The 14467-nt window shown below is 38.6% G+C and overlaps 1 protein-coding gene across 1 annotated transcript; it reads right to left on the bottom strand.

Moving 5' to 3' along the window:
- Positions 1–3876: 3876 nt before the first annotated feature.
- Positions 3877–7503, bottom strand: LOC308642514 (acyl-coenzyme A amino acid N-acyltransferase 2-like; the record flags this gene model as incomplete). The annotated part of the gene is given in 5 exon segments (XM_081281548.1): positions 3877–4134; positions 4138–4311; positions 4313–4474; positions 6695–6897; positions 7041–7503. Coding segments are annotated over 5 exon segments (1260 nt in total).
- Positions 7504–14467: the final 6964 nt, after the last annotated feature.

Raw genomic sequence — 14467 nt, 5'->3', positions numbered from 1 at the left:
TAACTAAACAGTACCAGTTGTGAATTACTTCATCATCTGGGGGTTTGAGTTAAGAATGGCAACCTTAGAAATAGATTTCTGAACATGTTGTTAAAATCATGCCAAGACTTAACAGTGGAGCTGGGAGCCGAGATCCCAGTAAGGCCTTGTAAAGAAGAAAATGAAGGAGATGCGTTTCATTTTGCTGACATCAAATCCGGGTGGTACCGAGATAGGCAGGATTATGAATCTCAGTAAGAAGAACATCATTTGTGGTGTTTTTTTTTTTAATACAATGACAATATTCTACACAGGAAACTGTGAAGTCACAAGTGAAAAGAGGAATAAGAAAGGATAACCTATCTATAAAACAAGAATCAGCTTTAAGGAAATACCCAATTAGAGATCATAGAATTTAAAAATAATCTTCAAAATAAAATCCAAACCATGATTTTATGAGCTAGGTAGCTAGGTCATAAATGAAGAACAAATTAATGGGCTTAACAACTTAAATTGATTTCTCTAAGTATGCAAAGGGAAAGTGTACAAAGAAATTAAAATATGAGAAAAATACAATACTCATGAAGGATTCATCCAGAAGCTGCATAATCCTCATAACAGAAGTTTCAGAGGAAAGAACAACAATAACAACAACAAATAGAAAGAATGAAGAGATCAAATAATAGAAGCAAATGTCCTAAAGCTGAAGATAATCTTAGTTCATTTGCTCTGCTGTTAACAGAATACTTGATATCAATACTGGGATAAAAAACAGAAAATTATTTCTCACTGTTTTGAAGGCAGGAGTCCAAGATAAGTCTCCAACAGGCTTGGTATCCATGTAGGCTTCTCTCTGCTTCCAAGATGGTGCTCTATGACTCTGTCCTCTGGAGGAAGGAACGTTGCATCTTCACATAGCAGAAGGGACTGAAGGACTGAAGAACCGAACGCTGCAAGAAGCCTCTTTTATGAGGGCCTTAATCACATTCTCAAAGGAGGACCCCTTATAGTCTAATCACTCTTAAAGGGCCTACTGTTAATACCAGCACATTGGCCATTAAGTCAGAACACCTGAATTTTGGAGGACATACAGACAAGTCATAGTGAAGACATTTTTAGTTTGAAATGGCCCATAGACTGGGCCATGAATTAAAAGAGTAATAGCAAACCTATACTTGGTCATTTCTTGAGAAAATTTAAGGACACAAAGAACAAAGAGAAAATCGTAAATTTGTAAAATGCTAAGAGAGGTGAGGGGGTGAAGGGAAAGAGAAACAAGAATCAAATTTCTCATTGGCAAGAATGAATGCCAAGATAAAAAAGACCAAAGGGCTGAAGGGAAATAATTGCTAACATAAAATTCCATACCTATAAAAACTGCAATTGAAGAGTGAATCTTCAGATGTGCTGAAGATTCAGATAAATATGGATCTTTTAAAAGAATTGAGTTTGGGAAAATGGCAAAATGGAAGATAAAGTCAATAACTTTTTTTTTTTAAGAGAGAGTGAGAGAGGAGAGAGAGAATTTTTAATACTTATTTTTTAGTTCTCGGCGGACACAACATCTTTGTTTGTATGTGGTGCTGAGAATCGAACCCGGGCCGCACGCATGCCAGGCAAACGCACTACCGCTTGAGCCACATCCCCAGCCCCACGTCAATAACTTTTTAAATGGGCTGTAAGGAAGAGCAAAGAAACTATTAAAACACAGTAAAGATTATGTAATCATTGATCGTCAAAAAGGTAATCTGAAATTTATGTGGTGGTGCCATGAAGAAGATATGATGCATGATAACCTTCTTGCTTTTTGAGGCAGAAAGGTAAATATACTGATATCTCCTCTAACATTTTATTATGAAAAACTGCAGGCATCCATAAAAGTAGGGAGAATAGTGTAACAGATCCTACTATATTCTTCATCTAAACTTAGTAGTTATTCACATTTTATAATATTCCTGTATTTTAGTACCCAGATATTATGAATCCTCACTGCTAAATATTTCAATATGCCTCTCTAAACAGTGACATTTTTACATAAACACAATACTACATCACACCTAACAAGATCATAACATTTTTTAAGTGTCATTTAATATCCAGTTCATATTCAAATTACTCTAAGGGGAGGAAGGTGGGGGCTGGGAAGATGTTGAACAAAGGGTCCAAAGTTTCAGTTAGAAGGAGAAATAAGTTTCTGAGATCTTTTAGACAACATGGTGACCATAGTCAATAATAGTGAATTTATATTTCAAAATTGCTAAGAGATTTTAAATGTTCTCAATAGAAAAAAGAAACACAAGTATGTGAGGTGAAAGGTATGTTAATTAGTTTGGTATAAGCAGTCCATGTATACATATAGCAAAACATCACATTGTACTCCATAAATGCATGCAATTATTATTTATCAATTAAAAATAAAATTTTAAATATCCCCCAAATTATTTTTCCAGTTACTTTGTTCAAACCATGGCCACATACAGCATTTGGTTAATCCATTTGTTTATCCATAGCTCTGAATTTAATTTCATTAACCTGACCTGCCACTTCTCTCTTTCTCTCTCTCTCTCTCTCTCTCTCTCTCTCTCTCTCTCAATTAACTTGTTGAAGAGACCAGGTCACTTGTCCCATAAAATGACCCACTATCTGATTTGATTTGTTTAATTGTAGTTCCACTTAACTTGACCTGATAAGCATACAAACCAAAGCTTCTCCTCAAAAGATAAATAAAATAGACAAATATTTGGTGTCTTAGTCAGCTTTTTATTGCTTTGACAAAATACCTGAGGGAATAAACTTAAAGAAGGAAAGACTTATTTTGGCTCAAGGTTTCAAAGGCCATTTGGCCATATGGCAATCTGCCGTATGCTGCCTTGTAGGATATTCTTTCTACCAGCATTCAATAACATCCCAGGCTGGCAACAAAGCCAGCACATGGCCTTTGGGAACATGGTAGATCCAAACCATAACATTCATCAAGCCAGACTAAAAGAAAAGAGAAAGCAAATAAATAACAGGGGCTATGTGAAAACTTATAAGAGAAAAAAGTGTTCTAGAAAATATAAATGAAATTCTGAAATACTACAAATGATTAGATGTACTCCAAAAGAAATTTTAGAACCCAAGTTAATCAATATGAGAAATTTAGCTACTAAAATTAGATTAACAAGCAAAATTAGTTTATTAATGAATGCAATTCACCACACTAACAGATTGAAAGAGGAAAGCATTATGAAATTAATAATGGTTAACTCTGGTATGGATATAGCTGTGTGCTAGGCACTGTTCTATTTAACCTTACATATATTAACTCATTTAATTTCAACAAATGCTAAAAGGCACTTGATTAAATTCAATATTACTCCTGATTAAAATAGTAGTAAGTAAATGGAATAGAGAGAATAATTGCACTTTAACATGGTATTTTAAATTTCAAAAATTATCTACTGAATATCTACAGGAAGCACTGTACTTGATGGTGGTTTTAGAACTTTCATAGCAAGTGTCAGAAACCAACTCGAAATTGTTTAAATACAAATTGTATTCCTGCTAGTAACAGGAATTACAGAAAATTTCAGGGAATACATAAAGATTAGCAATGCCTGGATATAAGCCATCCCTAAGTGGGGTGGGAGGGCATGTAGATAAAAATTATTCAATTTGCAAAAGTATCACAATACAAACTGGGATTCAATTTACAAAAATTCAAAGCACATTTAAACTTCTCAGATTCATGTGTCCTGGTCTTTGATTTTTGTTCAATTTCCATCCAGTTGATTCAATATGGCTGTAAATGTAGAGAAACCAGAAGAATCCCCCTTCCCTGTCTTCTCACATTCTGTCCCTGACCTGCCCCCATTCCAGCCTCTTCTCCCCACCCCATCTTCCTGGAGCTTTTACTTAGAGTTTGCCTCTGGTCCCTCTGAAGTGTTGCCTGAAGAATTTCTGTCTCTCTCCCCAGGAATGCTCCTGGGCTGCAGCATGGGCAACAGGATCTCCTCCCCAGAGCACAGGACAGGGGAGCGCTGGACTCCAGGATGCAAAGCACAAGGGAGCATAGGGCGGCTCTGTGAGGTGGCCTGCCCCAGGGTACACCAGCATCTTTCCAGTGCTTCTGCCGTGGCTCTTCAGCTGCTCCATGGCCTGCTCCGCGTATGCTCAGCTATCCCGGCATTCATCATTCTCTCCTACAATGAAGAGGATGCAACGTTGGGCCTTTTCCACAGGAAGCACGCTCTGCTGGTTCAGCTCATTCCGGGGGTCTCTGTTCCCATTGCGGAAGCGCACAGCCCCAGAGACATGGGTCTGGATGCGCTCCCTATGAAAGTGCATGGGCATTAATTATAAGAAGATCCCTGTATCTGAGCGGGATATCCAAGACAGCGTTGGGCCCACTGATACAGACGGTGGCTACCACCTGCTTCAGATAGTAGGCCATGGCCAGCCCAACCTCTGCACCTTTGGACACGGAGATCACGCCAATTCCTGGCCTTTGGATCTTAAGTACAAAACAAAAGGAAAACCCATTACAACCCATACTCAAGAAGGTCAATAAAGCAGCCTAATGAAAAGAGTCAAAAAAGTCTGAGTTCTGGCACTCGGGTCTCCCAGCTTCTGGCATGGAGAATGTCTCACCTTTTCTAAGCTTCATGGTCTTGTTGGGGAGACAATTTCACCTGCCTTATAGAGTTGTTATGAGGATGGAGTGAAACAATAAAAATAAAAACTTCATCAAAGGTCAAATTCTATAAATGCCCTCAGAGTCCAGCAACACTGAGCCTCAGAACACAGCAGTTAAGCTTTGTTAACTACATCCTGTCCTTTAGCTAGAAAAAGATGCTTGTCAGGTTCTCTCAAATATTCTAAGTGTAATTCCCATTTAAATAACATGTGCTGGGCATGGTGGCTCACACCTGTAATCCCAGTGGCTTGGGAGGCTGAGACAGGAGGATCCAGAGTTCAAAGCCAGCCTCAGCAAAAAGGAAGCACTAAGCAACTTAGTGAGACCCTGTCTCTAAATAAAGTACAAAATAGGGCTGGGGATGTGGCTCAGAGGTTGAGAGCCCCTGAATTTAATCCCCCGTGCCCCAAATAATGAACTAAATCATAAATAAATAGCATGTTACAGCTATTAAGTTATGCCAAAACTTAATAGCTGTAAACTTAATGAATTAATGTAATGCATTATTACATTAATCTAAGAGATAACTCTGAAAGTACTGAAAATGTACAGATGAAAGGCTTGCCCTCCATGAACACCAGATTACCATACCCAGTAAAAGAAAATTATAGTGGACTACAGAAGGGAGTCCTTAATTCCCTGGTCTATTGAAGATGCCCATGAGAGGGAAGAACCCTGAAAGGCAAGGGAGGAAGGGAGAGACATTTTGGACAGACAATATCAAGCACAGAGAGACCTGCTTGTTTATTTTTCTCACAATAGCACACTCAACCCCTTTCTGTCTTCAGAATCACCTGAACTTTTTTTCCTTATTAGGGATCCAGTTTTTCAGATGTCTGCTCAATAGGTCTGAGTGGGGCAAGAATGTGTTACTGAAAAATGTCCTCAAAGAAATCTACATTTGGGATGTATCCATGTGAAGAACAGATGGGGGTGTGAGAGAGGAGGGCTGTGCCTGGAGATAGGAAACTGATACACAACTATGGTGTCACAGGTGAGCAACGATGAGGGAAGGAACTGACGTAGCTGCAGAGAGGATGAAGAAGTTGTGCTGTATTGAGAAAGATTTAAGACAGAACCTAAAACACTCAGAATGGGGTTGAAATTTTAGGGAAAGGGGGAGGAAACTGGATGCTCAAAGATGACAAATGGATTTGTTGAGAATTTTCTATATGCTAGTAAATATCAGTCCTTTGGAATCTCCTCAAGACAACTACATCATAATTCAACTTAATTCCTAGAAAAAGCTGGGTTACAAGATGTACTATTCTGGTGCTCAGAATTTAATGTGCCTAAGAATCACCTGAAGATGCTATTAACGTGCAGATGTTGATTCAGAAATAGGGAATAACAGTGTGCATTTCTAAAAGGTGATGCAGAGCCACTGAACCATGGGCCACATTTTCATTAGTACAATGATACTTAACAAAGAGTTAAAAAATGACACTTCCTTTTCAAATTCCTTTTGCAATCCTGGCTTCTGGCATTGGACATTTACCTTAAACACAGTTCTGTACCCCCACCTCTGAAACTAACTAAATTCAGCTAATTAATTGTTGCAGCCAAATCAGTTTTTGCTGGTATTCCTGCTCTAATCGTATGCTTCAATTTGAATATTGAATTTCTACATTGTTCTTAGTCTCAGGACCCTTCAGTTGGACCTACACTAGCATTACCCCATGCAGAGATAATCACTGAAGTTTGAAAACATGTCAAGCCAGAGAATTTATGATTTGAGATTAGTGACTGATAAAACATTAAAGAGCCACTTATGAATAAGTTACAAGCACTTCAAATGTAAGGAGACTTGGCTTTTTCTGCTGAAAAGAATCATAATGTATCCATTTATTGATATGCCAGTAAACACTAATTGCTAATCAACTCAACAATCCTACAAAGTCATTATAATCATTATTTAAATGTAAGTTGTTCTGTACCCAAGTATACACAGACTGATTAAAAAAAAAAAATAGCAGACTTTGGTGATTATTTCCCTCCTGTAATTTTGTAAGATAAAATGAAAAGTACTTTAAATACCTTGGGATGAGCTAGTAGAAAGTTGGCAGCTTCTTCAAAATATTCCAAGTCCAACGCCAGCAGTTTCTCAGGCAGGTCTTCATAGGCAAAATATGCCAGTGCCAATACTGCGAAGCCATGGGTAGCCAAAAGACTGGCCCGAAATTCAACTAGACCCCCAATGTTCCCAAACAAATCAGTGATTCCTGGGAAAGGGCCTTCTCCTGAGAGCAACAAAGAGAATGGGATCACAAGTAAAGAGGGTCAAGCAGAACCATGAATATAAAGAGTGAGAAAATTAATTCTATCTGGATACATTTTCCCCCCCATCAACAATGTTTACTTTATCACCAAAGATTACTCTCACCTGGAGGGAGAAAAAGGGCTCCTCTCACACGACCTTCTCTGATCTGCTTCCGCTGCACCCCAGGGCCCAAGAACCAGCGCTGCACCATCTGGCTGGCCCTGGGCTGAGCTGTGGTTGAATCTTGCAAGCAAACAGAGTCATATAGGTCCAGAGTGACCCTAAAGGGATCATTTATCACATCCCTCTTGAGCAGCCTCTGGAAAGCCTTTTCAGGCTTCAGAGACCAGAAGAGGCCCATAGCATGGACCCCTATATAATCACCCCCTAATGCGGGATCTCGCTCCACATCTACCTCTCCAGCTTCATTAGCCCTATAGAAGGCTTTGGACCGAAACAGATTCCCCTTCTCATCCTTCAGGGAGGCCTTGAGGGCCACCATCTGGGATGGGGGCAAGCCTGTCACTTGGATGTGCACTAGCTCATCTGCAAGGCCATTTTGCAGAGTGGCTGTTAGCTGGAACATGGGCAGCAGGCAAGTGGAGGCCAAGTGGAGTTTCCTGCCCTGCAGTGGTAAAGTAGACCAAGCTGGAGATGCAAGTTCCAAGGAAAGGCCAACGCAAGGCTGATGTCAGGTCTGACAAAGTTAAACTTCTAGAGATGTGGTGCAAAATACACAGAACTTTAGGAAGAGGGAGAGGGAAACATCCAGAGTCCTTGTTTTAGTCTAATTTTGCAAATGAAGATGCAGGTTAAGTAACATGCTCTGAAACTCATAAGTAGTTGCTAGAACTGGAAATTCAAGCTAGATCTGACACTACCACCTTCTGCCTTATTTATTGTAATGCCAATAAATCTTAATTTTGTGGTTTTGAGTAAATTGAGCTTTAATTCATCAGTTGAAATAACATCTGTTCATGTGACCTGTTTCACAAGGTGTTTGTTAGGATGTGAGCAGGGGAGAGTAATTTCTGTTAAAGAGCTTAGAAAAGCGAAAACAGGAAAACACTGAAGCTTTCCAGCCCCATGCCCAACTGGGGTAGTTACATAAACAGACCACCTATTACGATGGCAGTAGTAGTTTCTTTAGTCTGTAATCCATACCTGCTACTGCTAGATTTCCAGCTTTTTGCAGAACGTCCATTATATGTTCTTTTTAAGGGAAATAAAACTTCACATGCTTTTCTCTGCTTTTATGCCTTTCCAGTACAGTGATAAATGCCAATGTTGTATTTGGTAAAAGAGACTTCGATATATATTTGATCAGTCATTTTAAACTCTACTTCATTATAAAGAAAATTTTAGTTCTTTCCTCCTTTTATTTTCTGCCTTTCATTTTCCCTCTGTTCTACCTCCCTCCCTCTATATGTCATTTCACAAAGGATTTAAACTTGCTTACAGATAACAGATGAAGAGTAAAATAAACATAAAGTAGAACCTGGGGACATATGAACTAGAATCACAGACACAGATCAAAGAAAACTTGGAACATGAAAAGAAGACCATTTGGTGGACTGTAAGTTTGGCACTAAAGGATGGATAGTTAAAGGAAAAAGGGCAGTCATCCTTCTGTTGTTCTAATTGCCCTCAAAGGAAAAGTTGTCTGTTCCTTAGAAGAAAAGAAAAAGTGAGGTCTTTCCAAAAGGGAAATTTCGCCGATGATACTTAAACACATGTGGGCACCATTTTTCAACAATATCTTCAAAGAAGTTATAGTAATAGGTGTCCCCTCATTAAAGCTTGATTCTCCAAAGGGTCATTCATTTTATTTTAGGTGAAATGCAAACTAAAGGCTTTGAGGTTTAGATTTACAAGCAGAAAAACTTCTACAGAAAATCAACTGACTCTGATAGCGCAGGAATAGAAACAGGAGCCTTGACTTCTAATTTTCTACTGTAGAAAGTGGGTCACTGGAAGTAGGAGATGGTCAAGGGGGGAAAATGCCTTTATGAACCTTAAAAAAGTGATTTTCTGCAAAGGAAACACTCCTTCCACCCGATCCCCTATCAACAACAGTATTACTAACAATTTTACATAAACATAAACTCTTGGTCATTGGAATAATTTTGAATAAACAGAATATTATCAATATTTTACTTCAATATTGTGGAAGTTCTTAAGAGAAGGTAGCATTAATTCAAAGTTCTTGGTCTTTCATTCATGTTAGGAAGATGTAACATATAATATTAAAAAAAAATCTTGAATCCTTAGCAACATTTTAGTGCTTTGTAGGTATTTTCCATTCTGAGTCAGTCACTCCTATAAGCCTCAATATCTGCTGTTTCCTTTTCCCCCAAAACATGAGATCATTAGGAACCCATAATTCATTCACATTCTTTTGGCTATTATTCTTTTCCTCAAAACTTCTGTATAATGTATTGATTCAATATAAATTTGTTTTCATGGTTAATTTAAATTGCTTACCATAACCACTCTTCAGCATCATCCCCTTAAGGCATTATGCTAAAGCACCATGTTCAATTGATAGAGCCCATTCTTAGTTTTGCATCCAAGATGGGGGTCACCCTTGATTAGTGAGCATTGTATCCATGGAGAAGAATATAGTATGTTGAAAATTTTGTCTTTCCTTCTTGAATTACTTCACATGAATTTTATTTAAGCTCTGGGGAATAAGGAACTAAACAAATCCTATTAAAGTAATTGAAAAAGGAATATTTGCATTCTTAAAAATGAATTTTTAAGTACTACCACTCAGTTGCATCCTGATACTTATAGTTTGACAGGATAAATAATGGAAAAGAGAAATTAAATTATAGTCCACAAATCCATGTGTGCACAAAATGTAATTTTTTCTGTTTTTTCTAGATTCAAAAATAACTTCTGTCTTAAGTCCTTATTCCTCTGGGTAACAGAGATGTAACAACAAAATTTAAAGCAGGGTACCTTGTTTTCCCCAAAGTCCAAGTAATTTTCCTGCAACTTCTCTTCTACAATGCTGAAAGACTTGGTGCTAGGAAACCCTGCTCATGCATCATTATGCCTTCTTCTAAACCTGCTTTATAAGGTACACCAAATTCACATACCTATAGGGGCCAGGCTTGTAAAGTAAATCTCTACATCTCTAGCTTCCAGGGACGAATGAAATACAGGACTAGTATGAACTAAAGAGTACCTTCCCAGTCTAAAGGCATTCAAATGAATTGCATTTTAAAAAAAAATAGCACTGCAGGGTGTGGTTACATACCTGTAGTTCAAGCTACTGAGGAGGCTGAGGCAGGAGGATTGTTTGAGCCCAGAAGTTCAAGGAGAGCTTAAGCAACACAGCAAGACCTCAGTTTGAGAAAAAAAAAAAACCACTAACAATAAGGTGTTGACCAAATAATCCACACTTATTTGTGACTTGTGGAATGCATATTGACCATTAGATTTTCTGTAACTCAAAGGCTGGGAAAAGATTCTTTCGTTTTTCTCTTTTTGACTTGCCAACTTCTTCTGAGGCAATGGACATTGACTGGCCTCCTTTGGGTGGAAGAACAACAACAAAGAAAAATGGAAATATCAAAATGTAAGGGTGGGAAGTGGGGGATGAAGACACATCAATTAATATTTCCAATGATTTATGCAAGTTTCCAACATCCAAGGCCCTCAATTCTTCTCCTTGCCTCCTCTCACCATGCTTCATCTATGTGACATTTTCCTACTTTTCTTGTATTCCATTTCTGTGGCCTCCTTCTCAATAGGATTCCAACTAGTTTACATAAATAGAGATTAATACCTCGATCTTTCTAACTAACCCCAAATCTATTTAATGGTATAACCAACCATTTTATTTAAAATGTAACATATAATATTGAAAAAATCTTCTTTATTTGTCTCTCCCTTTTATGCTCCATCCGATAGCCACTAGCTACATGTGGCTAAATTCAATTAATTAAAAATAAATACAATTTAAAACTTGGTTCCTCACTTATACTAACCACATTTTAAATGTCCAGTAGCTATGTATAGCTAGCATATTGGGCAAGTTGTATATAGACGACTTCTACCATCAGAGAATGTGCTGTTGGACCAAACTACAATAGATTATAACTGTCCCAAGGGCAAAAATTATACCTTGTTCACGTCTGTATTTCTCCATTCCAGAATAGCACCTGGCATTTAGTGGTCATTAAATATTTGATAAATGAAAGAATGAGTGAGACATGTAAAAGAAAAAATAGAATGAAATTTCTGAGAGTATGAATAAGAAAACACAAAAGCCAAACTGAATTTTTATGAAGACAGGAGACTGTTCAACATCCAATAGAATAGATTTTCTAAAATTTCCCACTTCTTTGCACCACCAGGCGGGTCTCTGCCCATGGAAGGGTGTCAACACAATAAAGGATCCAAATCAGCAGAGGACAAGCAACAAGAATCTGACTGCCTCACACAGGATTAACTTTGAAGTGATTGGAGAAGAAACCCTCAACAACATGGAAGCAGCCTTATTACAAGCTGACTATAAAAACAAGGGAGTTCAGCTGGTGCCAGACTTGCAGATTCCCAAGATGCAGGGGATCAAGTCTATAATACTGGGAGAAAGTGACTTGTTAGGAGGAAGGATAGTTAAGAACTACCAAGCAACACGAGAAGGCGGGAAACAAAGATTAAAAGAGAACAAAAGTTCACCTGTGACAGATAAAATCACTAATCAGGGAAAATAAATTCTCTTCTCTTCAGCAGCTTGATGCTTTTCTTTCTTCATTTGATGTCTGATAAGAACTTGCTGTGTGTTTAATAAATGGCATCATATTGCTACCACGTGGTGGAAGAGCAAAGCAGCTCCCTTTATTCTCTTATAAGGCACTAATCCCATCATTCCCTTTAGAGGCTTTACCCCTCAGTATCATCATCCTGGGGGGGTCAGGCTTCAACATATGAATTTTAAGGGGATGCCCACTTTCCTATCATAGAATTTTTCCCTTGACTTCTCCAAATTTGTGTCCTCACATGCAAAATACATTCATTCCATTCCTGTATCCCCAAAGCTAACTCAAAAGTTCCAGCACCATCTCAAAATCTAAAGTCTCATCTAAATTGGATAGATGTAAGACTTAAAAGTATGATTCATCCTGAAGCAAATGCCCCTTCATTATTGGGACTCTGAAGTCAAACTGGTTATGTGTTTCCAATATAATGGTAGGACAGGCACAGGGCAGGGATTTCCTTTCCAAAAGGAAGTAAGAAAGAAGAGATAATAGGTTCCAACTAAACCCCAAATATAATAGGGCAAACATTAAATCTTACAGCTCCAGGATAATCTTGCCTCATTGTTCCACATTCCACACACACTGCCCTCATGGCTTTGCTGAGAGAAACCCACAGAGCAGCTCTACAATACTGGGTCTTTTGACTGTGGCTCTCCCAGACTGGAGCTGCTTCTCGATGGCTTACCGGTCTACAGTCATAGAGGTGAGCCCTGTCTCCACAGCTCTGCTAGGCATCACTCCGTATGGTAGCCTTCACCCTTATAGCTCCACTGGACATTGATCTGAGAGCTGTCTGTGATAACTCTGCCCCTGTGGCAGTTCTCTGCCTGGTCTGAGGTTCTCTGGGGCATCCTTTGAAATCCAGGTGCAGGTAACCATGCCGTCAAAGCTCATGTACTCGGCACCTTGATGAAGGTGGTACTTCATGGGCATCAACAATGTTTATCATCTGTGCTTACCAGAGGGGTGACCAACTCAAACCTTAGCCCACTTAAACCACACCTAATTGCTGAGGAGCACTGCACCAGAATAGAGGAAATGGGAGACTTGAGATGTCCTGGCACCAAGGTTCCAGGAATACCTGAGGCCCTCTTTTGACATCTTCTGTCCCTAGGCCTTAGCATTCTGGACCTGTGATGAAAGGGACAGCATTAATCCATTGTCAGGATAGATAGCACCTGGTGTCTGCATAACTATACTCTTATGGTTTGGATGTGAGATGTCCCCCAAAGCTCATGAGTGAGAAAACTCAAGAAGGTTTGGAGGAGAAATGATTGGGTTATAGCCTTAACCTAATCAGTAAATTAATCCCTTATGGGATTAACTGAGTGGTAACTGGAGGCAGGTGGGGTGTGGCTGGAAGAAGTGGTTCATTGGGGGTATGATTATGGCGTATATATTTTGTATTTGGAGAGTAGTCTCTTTCTGCTTCCTGATTATCATATGAGCTGGTTCCCTCTGCCACACTCTTTTACTGTGATGTTCTGTCTCACTTCGAGCCCTGAGGAATTGAGCCTGCTGCCTATGGATTGAGACCTCTAAAACTGTGAGCCCCTAAATAAACCTTTTCTCCTCTAACAGTTGTTCTGGTTCGGTCCTTTTATCACAGCAGAAAAAAAAATTGACTCAAACAGATCTCCTTGTCAAACAATTACTTAGCCACAGCCTGGTGTTCTCTCCTGGGCTGCTTTTTCAGGCTTTAGAACACAGCCACATTGAGGATTTTCCAAATCTTTAAGTTTTGCTTCTCTTCCAATTATAAATTCTACCTTCATTTATTTATCTCCTCTCACATATTACTGTAGGCAGTCAAGAAAAACAATGCCACACCCTTGGCACTTTGCTTAGAGATTTCTTCTATCAAATATCTATTTTCATCACTTATAAGTTGAACACAATTCAGCCAAGTTCTTTGCCATTTTAAAACATGGATTCCCTTTCTTCTAGTTTCCAATAACATATTCCTCATTTCCATGTGAAACCTCATCGGAATGATTTTTATCATCCATATTTCCAATTACACTCTAACTATGAGCTCTCAGGTAATTTCTAAGATTGAAGCAGTCCCTATAGCTCTCTTCTTTGCTGAGCCTTTACCAGAATCACTTGTAGAGTCCCTTTCATGGCACTGTACCTCAAACTATTCCAGCCTTTACCCGTTACTTTGTTCCAAAGCTACTTATACATTTTAAGGTATTTGTTCTGATAATGCTCTACTTCTTGGTACTGATGTCTGTCTTAGTCTATTCTTGCTACTATAATAAAATAGCTTATGATAGGTAATTTATAAATAATAGAAATATATTGCTCACAGTTCTGGAGATTGGGAGGTGTAAGATCGAGGTGCTGGCAGATTTGGTGACTGATAAGGGGTCATTCATAGATGAATGCATAGACACATTTTGTAGCTATATCCTCATGTGGTAGAAGAGGCAATACAGCTCCCTTCAACCTCTTTAAAAAGCATTAATCCTACTGTGAGGGCACGATTTAATCACTTCCCCAAATGCCCCATCTCTGAACCTTGGAGGATGGATTTCAACATATGAATTTTAGGGAGACTCCGCAGCAATAGGCATATGTAATGTATAAATCCATTCCCTACATTTGTGGAGCAAAAGTAAAAATGAAGATCTACATACAGTATTATACCTATTTAACATGAATAAGCCAAAAGAACACACAATTCAGTAAAATATGTTCTATCTTCCTACCTGAAATACACCTTCATAATGACAAAAAAAATTATTTGTAAAATTATAATATTTCTATCACCAG

The sequence above is a fragment of the Spermophilus citellus genome (genome assembly GCF_964194105.1).
Source record: "Spermophilus citellus genome assembly, chromosome: 2".
Classification (NCBI taxonomy): Eukaryota; Metazoa; Chordata; class Mammalia; order Rodentia; family Sciuridae; genus Spermophilus; species Spermophilus citellus.
The sequence above is the reverse complement of the archived record's forward strand: the minus strand, read 5'-3'. Positions and strand labels throughout refer to the sequence as shown.